The sequence below is a fragment of the Cucurbita maxima genome, unplaced genomic scaffold (genome assembly GCF_002738345.1).
Source record: "Cucurbita maxima cultivar Rimu unplaced genomic scaffold, Cmax_1.0 Cma_Scf00011, whole genome shotgun sequence".
Taxonomy (NCBI): domain Eukaryota; kingdom Viridiplantae; phylum Streptophyta; class Magnoliopsida; order Cucurbitales; family Cucurbitaceae; genus Cucurbita; species Cucurbita maxima.
In genome coordinates, this window is record NW_019272027.1 from 1,048,680 (window position 1) to 1,070,315 (window position 21,636).

Genomic DNA, 21,636 nt, shown 5'->3' on the forward strand with positions numbered 1-21,636 from the left:
GGGGGGGGGGACCATTTCTGTCAGACCTTGGCAGCGGCTTTCGTGACGGACGTGATCTTCACCGACGGACCCAATGGCAAATCGTTGACCTCGACGGAGAACGTGTCGTAACGGAGGAAGAATTCCACTACAATAACTCTGGCCATCAGCACCACCAGATTTTTACCCGGACACATCTTGTCCTCCGGCGTCGGCTCCTCTGTCTCCCTACCGTTCGACCAGTACACATACTTCAGAAGCTTCTCCCCTTCTTCTCCGACGAACCTGTCGCCGATGAACTTCTCTGGATTCTCAAAAACCCTTCCATCTTTAGTTGCAAACGGCTGATACCCAAAAATGGTCTCCCCTTTCTTTATCTTGAAAGCGGAATCGTGGCTCTGTACCACGATGTCCTCCTTCGCTTTCGCGTACTGGAACGGCACCGGCGGCTCGATTCTCAGCGCTTCGTACACGACGGATTTCAATAGACTCATCTTCTCTATTGCGCTAAATGTTAATCCCCCTTCTTCCTTCACGGCGGCTCTGATTTCGTCGGCGAGATTCCGGTGAAGCTTCTCTCCAGCGGTGCCGACCCACTTCAACAAAATCGGGAAAAGTACTTTCATTCCGCCGTACGCATTGAATCCGGCCAGAAACACTAAATTGTGACACGCTTTCTCTCTGTTTATCCCCTGTTTCTCCGCTTCGGCTAGAAACGAATCAGAGCAGGAGTAAAACGCATTGTAAAGCTTCCTGTAACCACTTTTGACAAGAAAGAAAGGCAGTGGCATGGTGTGAATGACGAGATCTTCTAAAATTGAGAATATCTTCGGCAACCCAATGGAAGCCAGTGGGGCGAGCTGGAAAGTGAGCCATTTATCGAACATTCCAGGTCCATCGGCTGCCAGTTTAGAGTCAGGGGTTCCGTCGGAGAGCAGCCGGAATATGAAGTCAAACGACATGGAATCACTAATCGGGTTGAAATCGACAACCTTATTCTTCTCGGCGATTTTATCTTCAAGTTTAATAAACATCTCCGACAAGGAGCTTCGGAACAGAGGGATAAACCTGTCGTGACGAGATGCAAGAAAACAGAGGAAGTGCTTTTTCAAAACAGAGTGCTCTGTTTCCGATGGGTCCAAATAGGCGCAGGTGCGAATATCGCCGGTGAAGGACAAGGAGGGCATGTAAGTTCCATCGAGAAGATTGCGTTTCTCGACCTTAGAAGTATCAAAAAGGATCTGAAAGGTGAGAGCGTCGAGAAGGACGACGACTCTGGAGTCGGAGGAGATGAAGGGGCCCGGCGGCATGTTGGCACGGAAGACGGTGGAGCGGTATTTGGTGACTCGTGAGCGGAAGAATTCGTCTTTTCCCTGGAAGTAGAAGTAGTCGTATCGGTCTTTGATTGCTCCAAGGAAGGGGAAGCCATAGCCGCCTGGAATGGGTTTCAGAGGGAGTTCAGAGGAAGAAGACGGAGAAGCCATCTTTGTGGGATAGGAACTGTTTCAACGCTTGTTCAAATAATAACTTGGTTTTCTGTTCTATTGGAGATCGGAAATATTTATTATAAATTTTAAAACACGATTATTAAAATAATAATAATAGCACGACAAAAAAAAAAGATAAATTAATAAATTCGTGGATCACGCTTACATTTTTTAATATCACATTAAATTATTTTTATTAAAAATATTATTTTAATGAAACCACTTGTAATCATATAAAAAAAAAAAAAAAAAATTATAGTAATATATTTAAGCCGTCAATTTTGTTAAAATTATAAATTTAGTTTCAAATTTTAAAAAATTTATAAACTTATTAAATACAAAACTTAAAAAAAAAAAAAATTAAAAAACAGGTTTTATCGAACCTAAAATTTAAATTATATTTTAGAAAGTTTAGAGATTATCATCATTTCTAACGTACGGTTATTAGGGTCGCTATTAAATTACGGCGAATAACAGCTTAGATTGAATCATAAAACCTATCAAAGGACTTTGATCTATTCGTACTCTATAGCCTTAATACACTCGGTATGGCTTTGTTATAAATTACCTTTGGAATGAGTTGGTTATAAAAGCATACACAAATATTAAGCACTACACAAAAGACATAAATATAAGGGTCCCTGGGCAGCCACCTGGCTCTAGAACGCTCCTGTCAACCGCCATTACATCACAATCCATTTGAAAAAAAAACAAAGAATAAAAAGAATGATAAGAATATACAAAGAATAAACTCATTGAGCTCGCCCTCGTCTTCCCAGAACAATGGTCGTGTTAATCCTCTGTGTGTTTGCTCGTCTTTCATTTTTTAGATCGAAAGTCTCTATTTCGTCAGCATTTATGTCTGACAAGACAAAACCATTTGTCATTCATCCTTTTCTCTCGGTATTTCGTGTTTCCTTTTCTTACAGGTGAGATCTGAGGGTTTGCTAATGTGTAGGACTTCAAGTATGATCATGAGCTCATTTGAGGAGTGGGTTCTCCAGCACTAGTGCGTTTTCCATCGACCGCGCAAGTTATTATTTTATTTATTATTATTATTTTTGAATCCTTACATTTCTATTTCTATGTTATTTTAATGAGTTATAGCGAATGTGGTCGTAAGGTAAATCATGTGTTTATTTACTATACTGAGATAACCTCGACCAAATATTACACAAGAATAACTCTTATTTTTGTAATATTTAGTCATTTTCAAAAGAACACCCTAATATTTACTAATGTGAATACTTTCACGAGGCCCCACATGAATCTCACATTGTAGACAAAAGAATGGAGACAGTAGGATAAGCTGATAGAGTTCCTACTCACTCACCGCTTAGAAAATACTTTCTCAAAATATTCACTTTGATATTAACTCATACAAACACGTTCCACAGAAAGACGGTCTAAAAGCTACCGAGAGACAAATCTTGACATATGTTATATATTTGGAGTTTTTGGAGAAAGGGGAATAATTTGGATTAAATATTCCAGTTTTGTCACATGGATAAATTAAATTAATGAGACATGTCTGGTGTTGTTTGGGATGAGGAATTGAGACCCACACACCAAATGGGACACCATGCCTCCAATAAAAGATTTCCTCATACAAAATTCGAATTTAATTGTAATCTTTAATGAATCTTGATAGTTCACGGGTAGAAGTTAGCTGGCTACCGTTTAATAGCTTCTACATAATAACTTGATAATACCAACTGCATGAAACACGATGTCGATCCTATCAATACAAATGGTTTATTGTTAGATGTTAGTTGACGACCTTATATGAAATTTCATTATAATGGGATAACATAAGCGTACAAAGAGTAATAAATTACATAAGTAGATACATAACATATCGTATCAAACTTGGTGAAATAATAACTCGTGAGTCATACTATAGCATTTCATAGTATTTAACATTCACTTTCAAGTTGAGCTTATCAAAAGTTCTCTAGAATGCTACTAGTCTCACAAATGTGAAAATATCAAGTTCATTTCGTCTTTGGGTCAAGCCTTAAAATCCTACTTAAACAAGCTACAAATCGAAGATAAATGAAACGATTTAGTTAAGTTGATATGATTGTTTCAACTGAACCAAACAAAATCGATCAAATCAAACTGAATTGATCGAACAAGACTAAGCCAATTACATCGTACCAGAGTTTTCTTCATTTTCTTCTTGGGTGAGGTTCTTCTTTCCTATAGCCAAAACGATTACCAAATCACAAATCACAAACTAACCTCTAGCAAAGTAAACTATTTATAAGAGTATCGTAGTAGCTGGTTGAGGCACAAAGTTGCTCCTCTTAGGATTATACATGTGGGGACTACTAGAGGGTCGTTAGTTGACTTTAATAGTAAACTATTTAGATTGTTAGGGTTTGCATTTGTATCAAAGTAATGGGTAGATACTAGGTTCCACTCTTTAGGCATATGATATGCAGCGTCATTTTATCAAGTTATCGTGTGTGAGGGGATGTTAGAGGATGTCCAACTATCTTCTCGTAATAAACTTGTCTTGATAGAAGCAAGAATCGATTTGGGTATCATAGTAGTTGGTATGCACGAAGAACACTCTCTCATGATTATAGTACGAGAATTGCCCACTAATTAAGACCCTGTTTTTCTACTATAACAAAGTCCTCTACATACGTGAATTAATTAAGAAACGCAGAAAAGTCTTTTAAAACATTTCAAACAATGTCATGAATTTATATGTTCATAACAAAATCATTTAAACAATTACAGCAAAAAACAAATGATGTGAAACTTAGATAAAATAAGGAAAATTAAAGACAATACCATGATCTAATCTAAGGGCTACAAATATTATAAATGTTACTACTCTAACTCCAGTCTCATGACTATCATCACGACGTCGTCATTCGTTTAAGGGTATTTTAAGAAATACTCACTAATGACCTCACTACTGGGTCAGGAAATGCAATCACATGCGTGTTTGGAACCTATCATTAACATTATTTCATGGTCTTGGTCTCAACTTTCAGTTCGAGTAGAATTGAATGTATACAATGGAGGGAAGGGAGCGCACATAGTATCATGGTGTACATACGCATATGTACTGATCATAACGGGGAAGTATCTCAATGCACGTGAACATACAATATGTTTGAGGTGCCCATCGTCCTATAATATTGTCCACTTTATATCATCCAACACTATAGACTAGGACACCGTATACAATTTTAGTATATGATTTATGGATGACCAAGGTCTCACAAGTGAACATATGGTGGAGTCTTCATGTTGAAGTGATTGTGGATTAGGATTGTTATAATGGGTCATATTCTTTGGTGAGCTTATTACGACAAAGTAGACAAACGCATATAGCCTTTACTTGTTGCTAATTGTGTAAGCTTTTTCCTATGGGTTCATGGTTTAACGTAGATATTATTTAGAAGAGGTTTTGTGTTCGTGGAATTTTGCAACGAGATCGTTAATTTCAGTGAACCTGTGATTGTGAAGCATGATGATACTAATATGACGTTGGACAACATTATCACGACGTTTGAAAAATACTATAAAAAGTCTATGATAGCATTCTTCTTCGTAAGCTATCACATTGACAACAACAGGGTTCGAACCTGCACGAGCGAATTCCAATAGATTTCAAGTCTATTTTCTTAACCACTCAAACATGAAAAATTATTAAAGTCAATAATAGATTCTTATTTGTTGTCAAAATTGAATGAAAATGTGGGAGAACGTAAAATGGTCCCAATTAAAATCAACTAAAGATTAGAGTTTGAAGGGTCGGTTTGATCTTATGAATCGAATCTACATAAATCACGTTTAATCTTATTTCACTAATTTTCTTAAAAGAGATAACTGATTGGTCGTAGGTTCGAATCCTACTTGGGGAGATTTGATTCATGATTCATTCCAAATTCTTTAATTCAGAATGAAAGAGTTCGCTTTAACCGTTAAGAGTAGGAAACTCGTTCTGTTCCCTGTGTCTTTGTTTCTATTGCATTCTATCTCATCGTATCAAATTTTGTTCTGCGATATTTGAGAATCACCGTCAATACCTCGATGATATAGGTCCGGGATACGGGATAATCCTTTGTTCCACCGTCTGGATCTAAAAGAGAATTTAATAATTTTCTGATGCGTTACAAGTCTAAGACCATTTTGAGTTTATATAATAAAACTTTCTCATTGGGCCGCAAAGTCAACATCATTTGAACAGAAAATTAATTATCACTTTTAAACGGCAGGGAAGAAGCGAACAAGAATATAGTATGAGTGCAGCAATGAACATTTAAATCGCAGGTTGTAGGAGTTCCCCGCTCGGGGCACCCCTCCAAAAATAGGCGTATGCCGCTATGTGCGGCGAGTGCACGGTATTCTTTAGTAAAAGGCGAAAGAATAGTTCGCTCTGTGCTCACCGCACGGCTCCGTGCCTGGGACCAAGCTTGGATGCTCCTTTTATAGGTGTTCGTCATTTATGCAACTTAACGAATTTTAAGACAAGATGACATACATAGTAATTCATTTCATTTACAACATGACGTAATGGATATCACAAGCATATATATCATAGTATCATATGTCATTACATAGAACACATACACATAAGATGAACAATATCGTGCATGCAGGGGTCATAAGACATGCAACATCATACATCATTCAACTACCTAACTCCAAGATATTTAAAGACATTAGTTTATTTCTCTTACTTACTATTTATTAAATAATATGATTTCATAATATATTTAAAAATTACTTATACAAATGAAAATATACGTTTGTTATGATATTATTTTCATACAAATAATTCGAAACAGTTTAACACTATCCACATGGTTAGAAGATAGTTGTTTAGTTAGTCGAACCCGAACTCGAACCCTTTGCTCCTTTTCCGACATGGTTAGAAGGTCCTTCCAAGCTCTCTCATGCTTTTGGAAACAAAAACACTTCAATAATTTACTCAAAAACATATCCACCAACATGCCCATACTCCACTAACAAGAATCCAACCCACATAACCTTTTTTCCAAAAAAGATTCAAAACCCTACAAACACCAAATCATGAACAACCTTCATCCCTCTCTATTCATCTTTTGACATCCCTTTCCCCAAAATTTAAAAAACAAAGAGAGAAAAAGGTGTTCTTATCAAGTGTACTTGTTGTTCTTTGAAAGATAGAGACAAGTAATCAAATAGTTGTGTTCTTCCCTTTGTGGTTGGCCATTACAAAGCCAAGTGTAAAGCACTTGCAATACTTTCTTCTCTCTCACCTCCATCATCCTCATTGGTCTATATGTCTTTAAATATCTCTTTTCACTCTCTTTTTCCAGTTGTAGAGCAAAACCCAGCTAAGTGTTTGCCAATGGATGGGCCATTTTCATGGAAATTTCCAGAGACTCGTGTTTTTCTCCAGAAAGTGAAGTATCAATACCTTCCACAAACAACAAAAGCAAGAGTTTGGAAAATTGTTGGATATTATTGTTATATCATATGGGGTGACAGGAAGATCAAATACCAACTTTTTGGTCGATAACATAAGTTTTAATCCGTTAAAAATGTAGTTGTTTATTTGGGTTGAAGATTTTTAAGATGAAAGTGAAACACATTGTAAGGTTGTCACGATAACTTAGGTTTTAACGAATGGTACCATTGTGAGATCCCACATCGATTGGAGAGAGGAACAAGTGTCAACGTCCTCGCTAGCCCCAAAACGGGTGGATTGTGAGATCTTACATCGGTTAGAGAGTACAGGTGTGGAAACCTCTCCCTATTAAAAGCTTTTTAAAAATTTTGAGGGGAAGCATCGAAAAGTAAATTGGACAATATCTGCTAGTGATGAGGTTGGTGTCAGAATTTAGTGCGGCAAGTTATTAATAGTTTGAATTTGTTTAATATTTAGGAAATGATCATGAGTTTATAAACAAATAATACTCTCTCCATTGCTATGAGCCCTTTTGAGGAAGCTCAAAACAAAGCTATAAGAGCTTATGCTCAAAGTGGACAATATCATATCATTGTGGAGAGTCGTGTTCGTCTAACATGGTATCAGAGCCAGACACAGGACGATGTGCCAATAAGGACATTGGCTCCGAAGGGGGTGAATTGTGATGTCCCCTAGAAGATGCGTTTTTAAGGCCTGAAGGGGAAAGTCCAAAAGGGGGCTGGATTGTGATGTCCCCTAGAAGATGCGTCTTTAAAGCTTGGATGGGAAAGTCTAAGGAGGACAATATCTGCTAACGGTGGATATGGACTATTACAAATGGTATTAGAGTCATGTCCTATAAACTTTTACCAACCTCAAATGTCGAACAAAGAACTCCAAAAGAAAAGGAGTCGAGCCTCGATTAAGGGGAGGAGGCGTACTTTGTTCGAAGGGAGGTGTTGGATGATGAAAGTCGCACATCGACTAATTCAGGGAATGATCATGAGTTTATAAACATTGAAAGAGAAAGGGAGACGAAGAGTCGTGAAATCCCATGACACTGTCTATGGTGTAGATAATGACATGGAAGAGATGAGTAACGGGCCAAGGAACACTTTGATACACACAAATGATTATTATCAATTAGTGTCGTAGTTTTGTTGGCTAAGAGGATGAACACATTTCTAATACAATTTTTTGTGCTTTTAAGTTCAAACCTCTCTACCAAACCTTAGTAGGTATAGAGGGAGATAGATTTTGTCTTAATACCTAGAAAGATTTTTAGAATTTCATATAAATAAATTATTTTTAACCATTTTATTATATTATTAAATTTTAGATAATTAACAATTGTTAAATAAATTAAATAGATATTTAAAAAATTATTATTAATTTATTTTAAAGATGAATCTTATCCAAAATAAAGTAAATTAAGTTATTAAAACAATTTTAAGCCATTAAAATTTTATTCATTAATAAATATTTTATAATAAACATATATAATAAAAAAATAAAATACATAAAAGAAAATCGAGATAAATAAATAATTAGAGGATTAAATGGTATTTTGTTGATTTATTCAAACCATTTTAGAAGGAAAAATTTCAAATAATTTTAAATTGGGAATTGAAAACCTTTTTAAGTACACATTGAATTAAACACTCTCTACAATTCTGCCACGTGTTCTTCGAGAAGGAATGGGTCTATAACTCATCTTTCATCACGTCCAACTCATCAAATTTAGACTCCTTATCCACCCATTCTCAACTGACACGTCAGCTACACTCTTTCTTTTTCTTTTTTCTTTTTTCTTTTTTCTTTTTTCTTTTTTTAATCATATCAATTACTTCCTTTTCCCAAAAATATTTAGACTAATCATGCAATATTTTTATCCTAATTAAAATTAATCAAAAGTAGGAATCTTCATTCATTTAAGAAAGTTTAATTAAATTTCTGTTATAAAGAGACCTAACGTAGATATTGTTCGCTCCAACGTCTTCACTAGCACATCGGAGATAGTTCTAATATCATATATATAGCGGTTCAAGTTCACTTCTAATAGATACTATTATGTATTATCGTGGGATCTTACACATATATCTTCCAATGGATTTTACCCAGAAAAAATTGATTCAAAATAAGTCATTGTAAATAAATAATGCAAAATATGAGGTGGTGTGATTGAATGAGAGCACGTATAATTTAATTTTGATCAAAATAATAGAATGCCATCGTTGAACTTATTGCAATTATAAACATATCTTTAATATAAAATTTAATTTTTTTTTTTAATATATAAAAACTAAAATAAATAATGAAATTGAAATTAAATTAGGGTTAAATTTGATAGGCCTTATAAAGTTGAAGGGTAATTTTGATTTTATCTTCCAAAAACTTACTAGGTGGTAAAGGGTGAATAATTATAGTAACCACATTTTACAAACTATATGCTTAATATTAAATATACGAATTTAACACTTAATTTTCATATACCAGCTGTACCACACATTAATTATAATATATAGTCTTTATATTTAATGCATGTGACATGGGTGACAATTTGGGTATCTCTTGCTTATGTCACCTTATTTTTCTAGAAAATTATATTTCCCTTATTTCTAATTTTACAACACACCTACATAATGGTTATTAATTAAGATGGATTATTTATTTAGAAATTAATTACGATCATATATTAATAAAATATGAACGCTTTTATTATTTTTAATCAATACTTTATATTATTTTATTTAATAATTCATTCAAAAGAAAGAAAAAAAAAGTGCTCAATAAATATTTAATTTATGTAAAATTATACATATTTCATTCAATAACTTATACTACAATTAATTAAATAGATTAAAAAAAATGAAATGTTCCTAATTCATGGAATAAATTAAAAAAAAAAAAGGAAAAAGAAAAAAGGTAGACGCCAGGTGTCGGAGTGTAGTGACAAATATCCTCAATCATTGTAGATCAGAAATGGTCACTTTCCATTGAACCCTCACGAACATGTCCAGTCACGCTGACGCACAATGCCACGTGGAGGATAGTCATTGAAAAGAGTGATTTAAATATGGTACGTGGCATTGGAGAGGGGTGGGAGAGGCTGCGGCGGCGCGTGGGGTGGTGGCGCTAATATTAAGGAGGCGTTGTTGACATTTGAGATTAGGATTTTATTGGAGGAAGTGAACCGGCGTTGGAGAAAAAGATAGAATGGTTTTGAGTGGTGAGGGATAAAAAGTGAAGGTTATGGGTCACCAAACTACACGACTTTTTAATCCCATTTATGGCTGAGTTTGACTTTTTTCCATAGTCGTAACTTAAAAATATATCTAAATTATTAATATTATATTAATGACTAAAATTTTAAATAATTAAAATATTAAATATTTACGAGTCACCATGTATCATGTATATATATATATTAAGGGGCGATTTTTTTAAGCCAATAAACTTGACTTTTATGCATGGGTAAAAAAGCTGGAATTTAATTTCTTCTATTCCCTTTAATTTGACCTTTATTATTCTTTTCTTAATTTTTAAATATAATAAAAATAAAATTATGAATATTTATGCTTATAATAAATAAAATTAATATTCTTAATTCGTTGACTCCGTTTGCAAAATCCAGTATTTGACAATCCAAATTCCCCCGACCGGATGTCTGGTCCATAAACACACAACTAAACGACGCCGTTTCAGTGCCCCCGAATTAACGTGTGGAGTTGAAACGCCGCAAAAAAGAAGAAAAAAATTAAAAATGAAAATAAAATCGTGGGTCCTTTACCGGCTATCACCAAATTCATCTACCTTGTTACTGGCACGCCCGGTATCACGGTTCCTTAAGATAGTTTTATCTCTCTCCACCACGTGGCAGCATACTATTCCCTTTCAATGTATATATTCACTTCCCCCTATCCCTGCATTTGAGAAAAAAAAATCCGAAACTATTTTCATTTACAATTCTAATCTTTTTCAAACGATTTATTTTCTTGCGGTTTCGATTCTTCAATGAGAGGCGCACAAGGCGGAGGAGCTATGGTGATGGAGCGGCCCAGCAGATTAAATCGAAGGCGATTTGGAGCGTACTTGCAGTCCGATCCGGCGATTTTTACCGGTAGCGATTACGAGTTCTCTTCACGGCATAGCAGTGCGGTGAGTCCGATGTATAACTACCACAAATCGCCGGCGAGTAGTGACGCTTCGCCGTCCTTGATGTCGCCGTGGAATCAATCGGGTTCTCCGTATTCGAAATCGCCCTGGATTGTTACGTCGAGGATGAATTTGTATGATGATGAATTTTACGCTCGGAATGGATTGATTGGATCTCTGGTTAGAGAGGAAGGTCATGTGTATTCGTTGGCTGTGGCAGGGGATTTGTTGTACACTGGATCGGATAGCAAGAACATTCGCGTGTGGAAGAATTTGAAGGAGTATACAGGATTTAAATCGAGTAGTGGATTAGTGAAATCGATAATCTTCTGCGCAGACAGGATTTTCACCGGACATCAAGACGGAAAAATTCGAATCTGGAAAGTCTCGTCCAAGAATCCGAAATCTCATAGCCGAATTGGAAGCCTACCGACATTGAAGGAATTCGTGAAGAGCTCGATGAATCCGAGAAATTACGTGAAAGTTCGGCGCCATCACAACGTCCTTCGTATTAGGCATTTCGACGCCATTTCATCGATGAGCTTGAACGAAGAGTTAGGGCTTTTGTACTCTGGATCTTGGGACAAAACGATGAAGGTCTGGCGAATCTCGAATTCTAAATGCCTTGAATCAATTAGCGCTCACGATGACGCCGTGAACGCCGTCGCATCGGGATTGGAAAGCCTCGTTTTCACTGGATCTGCCGATGGAACAGTGAAGGTGTGGCGAAGGGAGATGCAGGGGAAAGGTACGAAGCATTTTCTGGTTCATGTGTTGCTGAAACAGGAAAATGCGGTGACGGCCTTGGCGGTGAATCGGCATTCGGCGGTGTTGTACAGCGGTTCGTCGGATGGAGTGGTGAATTACTGGGAGAGTGAGAAGCAGTTGTCGCACGGCGGCATCCTCCGCGGCCATAAACTGGCGGTGCTCTGTTTAGCGACGGCCGGAAACATGATGTTCAGCGGATCCGCAGATAAAAACATTTGCGTTTGGCGGAGGGAAGAGAATAGCGGATCTCATACATGCTTGTCGATTCTGACCGGCCACGCAGGTCCAGTCAAATGCTTAGCGGTTAAGGAAGATAAAGAAGAATCGCCATCGTTGCCGGAGGAAACCGCAGTCAGAAAGCTGTATAACAGTAGCCGACGGTGGATTGTATACAGTGGAAGCCTGGACCGGTCGGTGAAGGTGTGGCGAGTGGCGGAGAACGCGCCAGAGCTGTTCAAGCTCCGGGAGGCGGAGCGGCCGTACAAGTAGAAAAGGCGAAACAGAAAAGGAAGTACTGGGCGTTCCGATTTGCATGGCGTTTGGGGTAGTTGAAGAAGGTCAGATATGGTGCAGAAGGGTGTACGGAAAAGGAATGCAGTGCTCCAACGAAAACCCGCCACGTGGGATTCTTTGAATCGATAAGCCGAATGCAGTTTTTTTTTTTTTTTTTTTTAAATAATTGATTTTTTGTGAATATGAAAATGAAAATTTTATGTTTGAAATTGGAAGGGTAAAGCCGACATATGGACATTCATTATTTGGGTGTCGTGTCGGAAGAGTTGCGTATTTTGTTTTTTTTTTCTTTTCTTTTGTACATAAATTTTACGCCACACAGGGACACAAATGTCTTATGGCTTATCCTTCAAGTTATTTAAAGCTGTAATATTCCTTTTTCACTTTTTTTTTTTTTTTTTTTATACCCCATTTTCACCTTACCCGTATTTATTGAAAAAACATTAACAATAATTTTATTTATTTATTTCATAAAAATTTATTTATTGAAAAAACGAGATTATAAGACTTAATCCTCATTGACTTTATTTTGATTGAAAACTTAAAAGAAAATTATATGACTTTTTTTTTTTTTTTTTTTTAACCCTTAATCTAAAATTAATTAATTATGGACTTAATTGATATCCTTCGATCAAATTCTGACCATAGAGTCTTTCCCGTCACAACAATTATTTAAAAATTGTTGTTATTTTCTTATTGTGTTATGAGGATAAAGTTGTTAGTGTTCAAGTTTTTAAATTTACTCTGTGAAGTGAGTTAAGACCTTCCAAATACCTATAATAGTTCGATCGTAACTAAAGGAAAGAATCATAGTCGGTAGGAGGTACTTCAGAGGCATTCTAGCTTTTATATATCAATTTTACTTTGTAAAAAAGTTCGATAATTTTTTTTTATTAAGCATATTCAAAGATTTGTTTTAATCTTATTCACCTCTAGAGTTTCTATATCACAATTGAAATTAGAGTCATATTACTTGCCTTTAAGTTCATGTGCTACTTACCTGCATGACACGTGCCTTTCTGAACTAGCTAATTTTTCTAGTACGTCACATCTCAAAACAGACCGAAAAATAGAGCTCACACGCTGCATTCAGTTAGTAGCAACGGAGTATTTTCACTCATTCAATTTTGAAGTTTAGGCATCCCCGAGAGGGAGATATTAAACACAAAGGAACTTGGTTCAGATTGTGTTCCCAAATTCGTGGGCATACAATCAATCCGCCCCAATTACCTCAAATAGATGGTAAGTTCTTGCTCTCTTTGGGTGTAGGAACTGTTGTTGCCATGGGTTACTAAAAGGGGATCACCACAACCAAGCATGGATTGTTATTGTTATCCAAAAAGTGGGTCGGAGAAAAATCTAAGAAGGGGAAGGGGCGAGTTCCAGCGAACCGGGTAAAGAAGAACTTGTGAGTCGGTTTCGGTTTTTGAGTATAGATCAAGTATGCTTCGGCCTAAATATGCGACCTAGCCTAATGTCATAGTCATATTTTTTCAATCGTGCGGTGTCGTGATTTTGACTGAAATACAATAATGAAGATTGCATTATGCGTGGCACAAGGTCTCACTTTCTTGCAAGGAGAGAGACCTTTTCAGAACCATGACTAGTTCAATTGAGAAAGGACCACTCTTATACTATGAAAACAATAGGTTGCACTTACGTCCAGACAGATAAGGCAGTAACACAGGCGCCCAACTGACCAAGTGAGAGTTATGTTAAGAAAAAAAATACTTCAGAGGACAGTATCATTTCACTCGTAGGTCAGTGAATGAAGATAATGTGTATTTTGAGAAGATGGATGGAGGGTGCATCAAGTTGACATGTTAAGAAAATGGGTTGATGTTGAAAAATTGAGGTTATGCAAAGCATTGGTTGATCTTTTGTAGCTGCCATAGAGTTTTCTATCCCGGTGTCTCCATGTATATTTCGCCTTATATTTTCTCTCTTTCGTTCTTCATGTTCTTCATCTAGATCAAGTGTATGAGTTGTATGATCCTAACAAAATGACCGTCTTCTGTTAGTGATTGAGGAAATTCTACGAGGTTTTCATGATTTATTATTATTATTATATACTATTTGGATCTTCATTTGACTTTTGTTTCCATAATCTCTTTCAAAAATGTTGTTTCCATCAAATGTACTTTTTATTCCGAACAACAAAAAGAATTGGAAAGCATATGCTTAAGGTTTTTTAGTAAAGAGAAACACTCCCCGCAAGTTGTTTTTTTCTAATTCAATTACTTGTTTCGAAGTATTTCGATTCAAGGTCAAAACTAACCTCTAGTATCAGAGCTAGGATGCTGGAATAAATTCCCATCACCACTAAGAGTTAACGAAGGAGATGTACCAATAATAAAAAGTGAAAGAAGAGTAAAAACGCTACAGTATCGTTACTCATGAAGAGACTACCCAACATAGTCGATAAAGCTGTGTTAATTTATAGGCACAAGGCATGCGAGACACTATTGAGTATGGTAACAACGTTGAGGAGTGTAATGACAATATGACTCTTGGTGCCATTTACCAAGCAAACTTGGAGGACGTTATTCTTATGTTGGTAGAGAACTCGGCAAAGGCAGTGTGGGAGACGTTACAAACAATGCAAATAAGTGTGGAAAAAGTCAAGGAAGCAAATGTCTACCTTGAAGAGTTAGTTCAAGCTATCCGCATGAAGGACAGTGAGTTGCTGGACGACTTTGCCATGAAATTGACGACGATCATCACTGACATCCGTTCGTTAGACGACAAGGTAGAGGAGATCTCTGTCGTCAAGGAGTTCCTTCAAGTCGTCCCCCAAAGTTCATGCAAATCATTACCTCCATCGAGCAATTTGATGACCTTAAGAACATGTCACTTAAGGAGGTCATTGGTTATCCTAAGGCCCGTGAGGAGAGACTTCGTGCTTATAACGGCAGAGAGGAAGAGAAACACCTCGCACTCACACACGATGAGTGACTTGCATGAAAAGAAAAAAAAAGAAGAAAGAAAGATGTAGCTAATTCTTTCTTTTGAGGTACGAAAGGACGTGATAGCCACAATAAAGAAAGCAAAGGTAGTAGGCGTGGGCACAAATGTGGTGGCAGAGGAGGCTGTGACAACACCTCACAAACCCTTGGAAGGACAAGTACATGATCAAGTGTTATTCATATGAAAAATAGGGGCATTGTGCAGTAGAATTTTGCAACAAGAAAGCAATGAGGAGACAAACCTCACATTCATGCATGAGCAAGAGCTCGCATTGATGTTGGACGAGAAGACATCCAATCTGTTCATGCTCTACTAATGCGACCAACATGTAGTACCTAAACAACGGTGCAAGCAACTACATGATCGGAGATTGAACAAAGTTCAAGGAGCATGATGAGAAGCTCATTGGGAATGTGAAGTTTGATTACGGATCAATATGTATCTCTACATGATTTCTGGGTATTACAAGTCCGAAAAATGTGACCTCATTCTAATTCCAACATTGACGAACTTAAGGGGCACATTGAAAGATGATTGCTATCAAATTTTATTCTACATATGGCTACTACGTACCCATGTAGTCCTAATTTGCCGCAACGACCTAAATTAGAAACTGCAGTGTCTCCCTGGTTATCATCAGTCCTAAGGGGGCCTATCTTTACGAGGAGTTGTGCATAAGGTCGGACTCCGTCCATCAACATTGGATATGAGTGCTCTTCATGTGCATGTGGCCATGATGTAGCATAATAATTCTAGCATGCTTAAACCTAATAAAAGAAAGAATTGAATGTGAGTTACACTTTGGAACTAGTTCAATAAAAAAAGCCTAATTTGGAGGCGGTCTCCCGAAATTCAGAGTCCACCAAATCCCTATAGCCCTTACTCAATCTTCTTCGTCTACCTCCGAATTCGTTGGTTGCAGACTCGCCATCGCCGCCAAATTAGCCGAATCCTCTGAACCAACGATGTCGTACGATGACGTGGAGATAGAAGACATGGAGTGGAACGAGGAGCTGCAGGCCTTCACGTACCCATGCCCCTGCGGCGACTTGTTCCAGATCACGAAGGAGGATCTTAAGCTCGGCGAAGAGATTGCTCGGTGCCCTAGCTGCTCTCTTTACATCACTGTCATCTACAACATGGAAGATTTTCTCGGAGACTCTGTTCAGAAGAATAACACAGGACTTGAGCCTTATAAACAACGGCCTGCCGTTGTGGCTTAGGAATACAGGTTATTTACCGATCAACTTGTTTATTGTCGCCGGAATATTCAGACGAAGTTATTCTCCATTTTTCCCTTTCTTTTTAGATGCTTTTGGTGGTTCCTTTTAGGCTACCTTGTTCATACGTCCATGTTTTGATGTGCCTATTTTCTAATTCGCTGTGTGAGTGGTAGGATAGTCGACTCGAGCCTGGAATTTCTTTGCGTTTTAGAATTTAGGTGGTGAAGTTTTTGAATGGAGAAGGCTTCCCTTTTGGGATTGGAAAATTTCCAATTGGTGTCTCCTCCTCTCTTTGGTAAATCATTCAGAGAAAAGTGTCTGAGAATGAATACTTTTTTCTTGAAGCATTATGCAATTGTGTTTGTTTGTGTTCATCAAGTATTTAGGATTTACCATGTAAGGACATCTTTTTGGTCTTTGTTGATACACTATATCTAAAGCCTCGTGTTTCTTCTCTCAAGTTAAATTCTCTATGAAGACGGTTGCTCTGATTGAACTAATCCTCAATCAATAATATATCGAATTCTCGAACCTTGGGTGTTTAGTTTGTGATCAATTGTGAATGGAGAAGACTTTCATTTTGGGATTGAGAAAAGAGAATATGTTGCTTTACCACACCCCCTAGGAGGATAATTTCAATTGGTTAGTTATTTGGCTTAGTGCAGTAGACATGACCGTATAGGCCATAGTTTTAGCATGTGACTCTTTATCATTACAGTTCCCAATTATTTAGAGAATGATGATGATGAAGCGGACAACCTGCAACTATGTTCTTTGTTCTTTACCTTATCAATCTCTTGAAGTTATAATTATATCATATAGGAAAGTAAAGCCCTGTCAGTTTCTCTAAACTCCTTTTTAATAATTTGAATCTCTGGATTGTTTAGCTCAACACTTCTTTTTACTTATCAAATGGTGCAATATAGAAAAAATTATTGTTGATTCTTTTCTGTAATAAAATCAAATGTTCAGAGATGAATTTTTGATAAAGCACATGTTTCTGAGAGTATTATGCAATCGTGTTGGTTTGTGTTCATTATAAAACTATGTTCTCTACGTTAGCTTTATATGGTTGCTCCTTTTTTCAGAGTGTCGGTGATGAATCATGGTGTCGTCACGACAGCTGCACTTGCTGCAGATGAAATTTTGTCAGCCAAATTCTGAGGTTTTCGTTGCATTAAAGTTTATTCCTTTTCTTTTATTTTTTTTATCAGAATTATCCATAAAATAGAGGAAGGTAGAGTTGTATGCGGAAAAGTTCATCAAAGTACTATTTTTGTTCCTTATACATGGATCCTTGATCTGTTCACATGATAATTGTATTGAGTTGGGATTTCTTTGGTCGAACATGTCTCCATGGTCTGAGAATGGAGAAGTTTCAGACATAAGATAGATAAAAACCCTAATTATATATTTAATCTTTTGATTGAAAGGGTTATGACTTGTTGCTTTTTCTGTTCTCATTTGTCTCTCTTAGCTCTTCTGGTTTCTGTTCTCATTTGTTTATTGCCCTGTTTCCATATTATATTATATGATGGATTGATCAAAGTGTGTGAACTGATCAAAACAATCAACTTACTTAAGGGGACAGTGGCAGAGGCACTGAAAACCCCTTCTTATAAATGCCAGATTAGCTTGGTTTCTTGGAAGTTCGGTTGAATTAGATGTTGAAAGCAATTCAAGGTGTGTTATTATCTTCCTATTTAGAATTGTTTATCTTCGGACTTTAGGGATATGCTTTCTTCTAACTACCATGGGTTGATCTAATGATCAATAAAAATCAGGTAAATAACAAAGCATTAAGAGGTACAATTCATGGTGGTCAATACTCATTATTTTTTGTTACTTCTTTAATCTTTCCGCTGATAAAACGTATGAATTATTAGGGAGATTTTGCAAGAGAATCTTGATATTTAGATTGTGTAAATAGTGCTGACACTTCTATGTAATAGGAGCGTTAATATTTTTGTTTACGTCCTTAAATGTTTAATATGAATAAGGCTGCCTCCTCCTTCCCAGTTTCTTCCTTTATGTCTCAGCCAACAAACTGCGGAGGACCTTGTGGCTCAGGTAAATCTCTCGCCTTCTTCCGCTTCAAACCATCTTCTAATTCAAACATTTAATCCTAACAATATTCTGAAGCTTTCTTCTCTGAAGTTCTAAATGGCGACTCATTCACAATCCTTCTCACCCTTTTCTTTAATTTCTATCCACAACAATCTCAAATCCCATCTCCAAATTTATTGTCTTGTTGTGAAATGAACAGTGCAGCTGAGTCTTTTGAGTGTTTTTACATGATGAAGGAAAAGGGAAATGCACCCAAGATTGAAACCTGCAATGATTTGCTGAGTTTGTTTCTGATGATCAATAGAATTGGGGTAGCTTGGGTTTTGTTTGCTGAGATGTTTAGGCTGAGGATAAAATCTGGTTATGCAAGGAGGAGAAGTTGAAGAAGGCCAAGGATTTTATTGGGCATATGTAGAGCTTAGGGGTTAAACCCAATGTTTTTACGTATAATACGATAGTACATGGATATTTTTTGAGGGAGAGTTGAAGGGGACAATGCTATTTTTAGAACCTTGAATAGAAACCCGTCAATGGTGCTCTCTGCTGTAACTCAAAGAAGAAACCATCTTGAGATCCCACTTTAGTTGGGAGGAAAATGAAACATTTTTTATAAGGGTGCGAAAATCTCTCTCTAGCAGACGCTCTTTAAAAATCTTGAGGGGAAACTTGAAAGGGAAAGCCCAAAGAGTATAATATCTGCTAGCGGGTGAACCCAGGCTGTTACACTATCAATCTCTTTTCCCCTTTGTTTGCAAAGTTAGGGATCATGGACCTATACAATTAAGCCAACATGTCATGAAGTTTACATTCCATCTTTATTCATGCCAATTGGAGCTTCTTTCCATGCTCGTCTTTGCTCAACCGAGAAGGACTGTCTACCAGATTCATCTTTTCCTTTATCATTGATACGATTACAATAGATAAAGGAAGGGGCAAGAGATAAGATTATCAAAACCTTTATGTTAAATTCGAAATGGGTATTTAAAGGTAGGTCAAGAAAAGTTCAAAAGCTTTATTATTAGCGATTCCTTCGCAGTTTTTTCAGTTAGTCGGAAACAAAAGTTTCCCCCACTTGGCATTTGCTTTTGATTTCTCTTTTTTCTTTCATTGTGCGCTTATGGCCAATAACCACTCTCTGAAGGCAGCACTAAATCTTCACCTTTTACGTCCATTAGCTTTCGGTAATGTCTAGAACCACAATACCTTGAATTGCTAGCTTTCACTATCCCCATTTTCATTGGCTTGGCTGTATTAAACTCTGTGCTGAATGAGTCTATTTATGTTTTCTTTTTAAATTTTTAGGACGTTTTAAATCTTTACCATCAAGATCACTCAATATTATCTTTATAGTTTTTCTCGCAGTTAGTGTGGTCCATCTCAAGATATCCACATAATCATGTCTAAACTTTAAAAAAGATTACAAAAACTTTTACACTCTGAATCATTTACTCATTTTGGAATCATAACATAATTCGATTGCATCTCAACTTAGAATAGAGTGTTTGTGCTTCCTAGATCTTCACCTTATTATTACTTTTGTACATTCTACATTGGAATCTGCAATGATTTTAGGATTAACAATTTCAAAATCTTGTATTGGTTCATTTTCTTCTTTTTGCATCTAGTTTTTGAACTAACCCATCAGTCTTCCAATCAGAAAACCAATTTTTTAAAGCTCCTTTATCAACTTTTGACAATAACTTTCATAGTGGAAACACATGCATTATGCACCAAATACTTGACTAGACAACCATCATGTATTTTTAGGTCGTTCTACAAGCCAAATGAGAGGATATAAAAAATTGCATTGGCTTATAGATCGATTTGATAAGCTAGAGTTTGTTAATATAGGCTTCAATGGGGCAATTTGTACCTCATGTGGCATCTGGTTTTGTATTCACTTTTCTTGGCCTTTGGCACACTGTGAATACAATCAAAACCCATAATCTCAAAGGCTCTTCAAGCTTCAAGGTAAGATTTTGGTACCCTCTCGATCGCCCGCTTTCCAAACTCAAGTATTTGGAGCTCGTTTTCATGTTCTCTTTTTCAGTAATTGCAATTTTCAGACAATTTTGGGAGTACCCTTTTGTTCATTTGTCTTTCAAAGTCATCAACTTGGAGCATGCAACCATGTTCCTCCACCTTGCCATATTTTCGGGTTTCGCCCTCTACAACGAGTTGAATCAGTCATCAAACTTGTTGTCTGGGGTGGAGGGCATCTTTGCAGCCTGTGTCTTCAGTCAAGAACTCTTCTTGCTTCATTTCCACTCGGCTGACCACAAAGGCATTGAAGGCCATTACCATTGGCTCTTGCAGCTCATAGTGTTTGCGTCTCTCGTGTCGGTGCTCGTAGTTGCTTGTTGTCCTACCAACTTCCCTGCAGCTCTTGTTGTTTCACTGTTGGTTGTTCTGCAAGGGTGTTGGTTCATGAACATGGGGTTCATGCTATGGGTTCCAAGCCTGGTTCCTAAGGGCTGCAGCATGAGAATCATTGAAGACAAAATGCTGGGAGCAGTCATTTGTGCAACCAAGGAAGCTGATATGAGGGCTCGAGCACTTGCCAACCTGCAATTCAGTTGGATACTTGCAGGGATTCTTATATTTACTGGATTTATAAGCCTCAAATATACTAAATCTGAAAATTGCAGCTTGAAGATCCAGTTATCGGATTACGAGCAGCTTTGAGTGGCGCAAAAGATTTCAATATGCATTGACACAGCTACCAGCAGCTGGTGAATCAACCGGTCTAAAGATTGTGATTGTGCTGTTTGTTAAAACCATCGATCAGAATGTATACGTATAGAACTTATGTACATTTTGTAGACTGAAACTTGCTAGAGAATGCAACTTTCTTGATGAACTTAGTTTCTTTTTAGTTTTTACTTCTCTTTCTTTCTTTCTTTTTTTAAATATGTTTCTCGAGTTCTTGGGTATATTTTAGGAACTTTTCTATTCTACCACACCATGGAATTCCTTTCCTAAAAGTCTCTAATAAGACCCAACTTAAAGTTACTAAGCTTCGTTCCTATTTTATCCTAATGCTATCGTTGTGGTTGTG

General features: G+C 36.9%; 3 protein-coding genes and 1 non-coding gene across 5 annotated transcripts in view; 2 read left to right on the top strand and 2 right to left on the bottom strand.

Annotated features, from left to right (window-relative positions):
• LOC111486003 (allene oxide synthase 3-like) overlaps nt 1–1,492 on the bottom strand; it is a 2,197-nt gene extending 705 nt beyond the window's left edge. Inside the window, exon 1 of one of the 2 annotated variants that reach the window (XM_023132991.1) lies at nt 11–1,492. In XM_023132991.1, the coding sequence (XP_022988759.1) occupies nt 21–1,463 (1,443 nt within the window). In that variant the 5' untranslated portion in view covers nt 1,464–1,492 and the 3' untranslated portion in view covers nt 11–20. Of the gene's footprint in view, nt 1 lies in introns of both variants that reach the window. The other variant, XM_023132990.1, reaches the window with a different exon arrangement.
• A 4,278-nt stretch (nt 1,493–5,770) lies between these two features.
• LOC111486748 lies at nt 5,771–5,887 on the bottom strand. The gene has a single exon (XR_002718929.1). It is a non-coding gene; the product is annotated as a U5 spliceosomal RNA (small nuclear RNA).
• A 4,938-nt stretch (nt 5,888–10,825) lies between these two features.
• LOC111486012 (protein JINGUBANG-like) lies at nt 10,826–12,704 on the top strand. The gene has a single exon (XM_023133001.1). The coding sequence runs from the start codon at nt 10,900–10,902 to the stop codon at nt 12,295–12,297; it is 1,398 nt and encodes a 465-aa protein (XP_022988769.1). The 5' UTR covers nt 10,826–10,899; the 3' UTR covers nt 12,298–12,704.
• A 6,294-nt stretch (nt 12,705–18,998) lies between these two features.
• On the top strand, nt 18,999–21,473 carry LOC111486108 (transmembrane protein 45B). The gene has a single exon (XM_023133121.1). It carries the CDS (start codon nt 20,436–20,438, stop codon nt 21,261–21,263), a length of 828 nt encoding a protein of 275 aa, XP_022988889.1. The 5' UTR covers nt 18,999–20,435; the 3' UTR covers nt 21,264–21,473.
• The last annotated feature ends 163 nt before the right edge of the window (nt 21,474–21,636 follow it).